General features: G+C 43.1%; 1 protein-coding gene across 3 annotated transcripts in view; it reads right to left on the bottom strand.

The window, feature by feature from the left end:
* The window catches only part of LOC147020548 (protein FAM161B-like), a 38787-nt gene that overhangs the window by 8736 nt on the left and 24051 nt on the right, over positions 1-6000 (bottom strand). For 2 of the 3 annotated variants that reach the window (XM_085895979.1, XM_085895976.1), the window contains exons 4-7: positions 3812-4036; positions 2039-2167; positions 1800-1923; positions 911-1235 (exon numbers count right to left, since the gene is read on the bottom strand). In XM_085895979.1, the coding sequence (XP_085752105.1) occupies positions 911-1235; positions 1800-1923; positions 2039-2167; positions 3812-4036 (803 nt within the window). The remainder of the gene's footprint in view (positions 1-910; positions 1236-1799; positions 1924-2038; positions 2168-3811; positions 4037-6000) is intronic. The other variant, XM_085895978.1, reaches the window with a different exon arrangement.

Raw genomic sequence — 6000 nt, 5'->3', positions numbered from 1 at the left:
ACTGGGAATCCTTCATCGTGCAAGGTCTTTCCTTGTCCAATCTGAACTTTTAACAACTTACAAGGCTTTCATTCACAGCTGGATGGAGTACTATTCTCCTTTTTGGACTGGTGCCCCTGACTCACACGTTGCCCTTCTTGATGGCTTGTGAAGCAAGGCCCTCAAAATCATTGGGATCTCCTGTGATGAATTTGAGTGTTTAGGCCTGTTATTCTCACATCGCAGGCACGTTGGTGGCTTCTCTGTGTTATACCGCCTCCTTTTTGGTCTTGTACCCTCTGCCCTCTTTTGGTTCTTTTCCTCCCAGGTTTCTGCAGGGTGCACACGGTCTGCCGGTAACCCTCTCTTGTTTAAAATCACAAATGTCATGCTCAATGCTCACCTCCTCTCATTTGTTCCTCTTTTCTCTCACCTGTGGAACCCATTTCCCCATTTTGTTCAGTCCCATTCTTCCCTCCAGGGCTTCAAGACAGCTGTTCACCACTACCTCAGGTTAATCCCCATTCATACTCACGGTCATGCCCGAATTACCCCATTCCCAAGCACTCCCTTTTTCCAGGTTATTGTGATTTTTTTTTTCCTCCTCTCCCTCACAACTTTTAGTTTGTGAGTTGTCGGTTGCTTTGTTCCTTTTATGTTTCATCGACTCCTTCCCCTCTTCTTGTTCCTCTGTTTCATTCACTTTGTGTGCAGCTTGTTCACCCCATGTGTCCTTCTCCCTCTCCCCTTGATCTCACTACCACTTCTTCTGTGCTGTTGGTGTTTCCCCCTTTGCATTTCGTTCCCTTCCATTCTGCTGTAGCTCTTCCATGAGCCTCGGTTATGTATATAAAAAAGATAGATATAAAATGTTCGTATTTTGTTGCTGGAGTCATCGTGTGTTCTACTGTGCAAGAAGAATGTTTCTTACCTTATTGCAGCTTGTCTCAAGCGTGCTGAGTCGTTGATACGTGGTGGAAAACTCTCCACAGAAGATGGAGGTCGTACCGAGCCACCGAAGGACTGCGTGCAGGCCTTGAGGTGTTTCGCACTCCTTGTTCGTTCTTGTCTGCCATCTGCTGTTTGGATATTGACCGAGATCATGTCCTGCTTCCTTGGGCCAGAGTCCAGCTGCAAGGCTCTGTGTAGTCGTGTAAATCTTGGCATGCCCGGGAGGATTCGGGGATGATATGTTGGTTCAGAGGCGAACATCAAATGGGACTTCTGGCAGCGTGTTGTCCCAGTCTTTGCCGCAGCTGGGAGAAAAAAATATTCATTCAGCAACTGAAGTTCTTTCTCCCATAAACCAAGGTGCTTGGTTGCACAGTGTTGATTCCTAAAGTCGCATCCAACAGCAATTGTGACTAATCCTTAAGTAGTATTTAATGTAAATGAAACAGTGAATGTAACACAATGGATGTAGCCATTTCAAGAAGAGGCTCGTTTCAAATCACGAGCACTTTGTGAGTCCACTGAAGCCTCGTTCTTACAATTTGGGAATGGTTCATTGCTGCTCTTGACGCAGTCAGTGGATCTAAAGAACAGTCAGTTTGTGCTGAGCATTGTCGAAAGAAGAACTAGTTCTGCTTATGAAGGTTAGTGTCTCTACCTGCATCGGCGGACAGGTGGAAGGATGGATGACGTCAACAGGACATTGATTGAGGTATACTAACCACCGTGGGAAGCAACGTTTCAGGCACTAACCCTTCATCAGAGGTTTAACACCTGAAACGTCATCTTCTTGCTTCCCACGGCAATTAGCCATACCTCGACCAATGTCCTGTTTAATTTATCCATTGTACTGGCATTGTTTGCCTCACCCTGGCATTCTGATTTCCTCTCCATCATGTCGGGGCTTCTCCTGACATCAGGTGAACAGGAGACCTCGTTCTTGAAAGATCTTCTCCTCGATCTTGATTCCATACTTCTTCCTCGCTTTCTCTCCTGCACAATGGAAAGCACAGCTTGTAATCCACAAGGAATGCAAAAGCACCATCCTTCCGATATATTGGTCATGCAATGAGGACTCTAGGCCAAGGTTGGACTCATGGTACACGACCTTTGAGCTTGACTTTTCACTGACATTAGACAACACGAAGAGTTCCCGCAGCTCTTTCCTTCGTTCTTCCTTCTGCATTTCGTCCCTTTCCACAAAGCTGAACAGTTTCACTGAAGCCATCAGCTCCTCCTGCAACTCCCCAAACATTTTAACTGCAAGACCACAACTTCCACCAAACATTTCAACACTTCCAGGTAAGAAAATGTATAAAATATTTACTTTTGTGAAGGGCAGATACTTTGAAGCATTTTAATAAGTCTGACTCACATCAAATTTTGGCATTTCCCAAAAGTTTCTTTTTTCTGTTTGTGTATCCTTAGAATCACGTTTTCACCCATCTGCTTACGGTGTGGCGTATTGAGATATAGTGAAAATGTTCTGCTGAGTTACCATCACCGCCGACTGTGTAAATGCTATTATTTTATTAAATGATGCTATTGTAGTCACTGCATTGCTGCACGATACATCGATGTGTGTGCCGTCCCCCGGATGGACGTGAAACTGGGCGTCCCATCTTCCGACATTAGATGGTGAACGTTTAAGATCCCACGGTGTCCTTCACGAAGAGTAGGCGAGATATCGTCGGCACTATGAACAAATTTCAAGTTCCTGCCTCGAATGCAGGCAACAGGTAGGTGGTCTAGTCTACATGGAGGGTCCTTGACTTGACATGGAGACTTGCCAAGGTACATGGAGGGTTAAACTGCTGTCTGGGCAGCAGCTTCTTCACTGCAAATTTATCCCACACATGGTAGTTTACATGTTACATGTGAACGGCCTTCTCCGGATACGAAGGGCATCCGACATTTGCAGTGCTACGAGAACTTATTGGCGAAAGCCGAAGCTCATCGCAATTTCTCAAGATATGACTTGCTCTGTGATGTGTAAAGTAGTGCTTTTGGTAACAATTTAGTATCTTATTTTAGCTCAGCATTACTTCCTGGTTGAGATAAAGCTCAATGAGGAAGCAATGCTTGTTTTCACGTTTCCCAGGCAAAAATGCTACAGTTAGAACTACAGTATATGAGAGTTGTACTCTCATTTACTACAGGAGAGGAATGCTAATTTTGCCTGGGAATCACTACTGTTTCAGATCCTCATTCAAATGATCTGAGGCTGTAAAAATGGCTTGCCTGGATGAATCGGGTGATGGTTCTTAGCCAGTCTACCTACGAAGGTAAGACGTGCTGCCGCCATGGAAAGTGCTCGTTATTCACGAAGTTGCGTTTGCTGCCTTGTGGTGCATTGTTTTTGAATAAGAAGATAAACTGAATAAAAATGCAAATGATCAGACACTGGAATGTAGTATTGGAATGTGAGTACGTCTATAAAGTACGTCCTATTATAATACGAGCATGTCTATTATTGCAATGCGAGCACATCTAAAGTACGTACCATTAGAATGAGAGTATGTGGATAAAGGATGTAAGATTGAGAATGTGAGTGTATCTATAAAGTGCATACTATATAAATACGTCTACATCAGTAAAATACATGTATCTATAAAATACATATGATTGCAACGTGAATCTATAGAATAAAACCGAAAAGGGCTGTTTGTCCGCTGTATGTCCATAAACCTATATCGTCAATGCATCGTCCGCACATGCCACAAACACACCAGCACCCCATGAAACCACACAGACACCACACAAAACAAGTGCTGGCGAGGGTTAGAATCTCTGATTGATTGTTCTGTCTAGTTTTGGTTTGCACTGAAGTAACAGGACCAGTAACGACGCTGGGAGCACATTTCCGTAATCTCGGCACTACCTTGCGTTTCTGCACACCGAGCCGGCTCCTCTCTTCACGTTCCGTGCACATTGCCTCGTAGATCAATTGCTGTGATTGCGCCGGGACAGGCTTAGCACGAAATTGCCGCCTGTATTTGTCCCGATCCAGGAAATCCAGTTCTTTTATCCGTGAGGTTGATCCCTTTCCTCCCGCTGAAAGCTGCACTCGCCTCCATCGCTGTCTCTCGGCTTCACGTATGGTCATCTGAACAGTGGCAACATCATTAGAACTGGCAGGAAGCTTCTGCAGAAATATCATGGTTGAAAAATTGGCAGCACGAGTTAAAAGTAGAAAAATAAACGAGGAATATCCATTTACTCATGAAAGAGAAGTCACTGGTTCAAGAGAAAAATGAATAATTCAACGCATTTACAGTGCCTTCAGAAAGTATTCACACCCTTACATTTTGTTGTGTTACAGCCTGACTTTAAAATGGATTATGTTTAAATTTGTTGTCACCGATCAACACAAAACACCCCATAATGACAAAGTGAAAACATATTTTTAGAAATTTTTATAAATTCATTAAAAATGAAAAGCTGAAATGTCTTGCGTATTGAATCCCTTTGCGACGACACTGCAAATTGAGCTCAGGTTCATCCAATGTCCGTTGATTATCCTTGATGTCTCCACAACTTGATTCGAGTCCACCTGTGGCCAATTCAATTGATTGGACATGATTTAGAAAGGAACACACCTTTCTATATAAGTGCCCACAGTTGACGGTGCATGTTATAGCAGAAACTCTACCATGAAGTCCAAGGAACTGTCCGTAGAACTCCGAGATAGAATTGTGATGAGGAATAGATCAAGGGAAGGGTATAAAACAATTTATACAGTGTTGTAAGTTCCCAAGAGCACAGTGAGCTCCATCATTCGGAAATGGAAAAAAATATAGAACTATCCAGACTCTTCCTAGAGCTGGCCGTCTGACCAAACTGAGCAACTGGGCAAGAAAGACCTTGGTCAGGTAGGTGACCAAGAACCCATTGACTACTCTAACAGAACTCGAGTTCCTTGGCTGAGATGGGAGAACTTGCCAGAAGGACAACATTCCCTGCAGCGCTTCACAAAGCTCGGCTTTATGGAAGAGTGGCCAAACTGAAGCCACTCCTGCGAAAAAGACGCATGGCAACACACCTGGAGTTTGCAAAAGGGCACGTGAAAGACTCTGAGAGCACGAGGTAAAAGATTGTGGTCTGATGGAATGAAAATTGAACTCTTTGGCCTGAATGCAAAGCGCTACGTCTGGCAGAAACCGAGCACAGCTCATCACCCATCCAACACCATGCCTACTGTGAAGCATGGTGGTAGCAGCATAATGCTATGGGGGATGCTTTTCAGAGTTAGAGACTTGTATGGATGGTGGAACAATGAATGGAGCCAAATACAAGAAAATCCTTGAGTGAGGAGAACCTGCTTCAGAGTGCAAAAATCTGAGACTGCAGTAAATATTTATGTTCCAACAGGATAAATGACCCCAAGCAATCAGCCAAAACAACACTGGAATGGCTTCAGAACAAGACCGTGAAAGTCCTTGAATGGTCCAGCCAAAGCACAGACTTGAATCCCATTGAGAATCTGTGGAAATACTTGAAGATTTCTGTTCACCGACACTCGCCTTCCAACTTATCAGAGCTTGAGCAAATCTTCAAGGAAGAATGGGAGAAAATCCCCAAATCCAGATGTGTAAAGCTGATGTAGACAGACCCAAGAAGACTCGAAACTTTAATCACTGCTGAAGGCGCTTCTACAAAGTATTGACTCAGAGGGATGAATACTTATTGATGCAAGACATTTCAGCTTTTTATTTTTGATTAATTTGTAAAAAAATTCTCAAAACATGTTTTCACTTTGTCATTCGGTGACAATTTTTTTTTTTAATTTAATCCATTTTAAATTCAGGCTGTAACACAACAAAATGTAACAAAAGTCGACGGGTGTGAATACTTTGTGAAGGCACTGTATACATTTAAGGAACATATTGAGGAATATTTTTCCATTAAAGGGGATTGTATGCCACTTTGAAGAAAAGATAGTCATTTTCATAGAAGCAGGTTTGTGAATTAATCGTTTCTTTTTAAAGAGCATCTTCCAACTTTTATTTTGGTATTATACCCCCAATCGGGCCAACAATTTGAATGCAATTTGATCCTCATCACCCAATC

The sequence above is a fragment of the Eptatretus burgeri genome, chromosome 9 (genome assembly GCF_056783735.1).
Source record: "Eptatretus burgeri isolate ZD-2024b chromosome 9, Ebu_testis_v1, whole genome shotgun sequence".
NCBI classification, from domain to species: domain Eukaryota; kingdom Metazoa; phylum Chordata; class Myxini; order Myxiniformes; family Myxinidae; genus Eptatretus; species Eptatretus burgeri.
The sequence above is the reverse complement of the archived record's forward strand: the minus strand, read 5'-3'. Positions and strand labels throughout refer to the sequence as shown.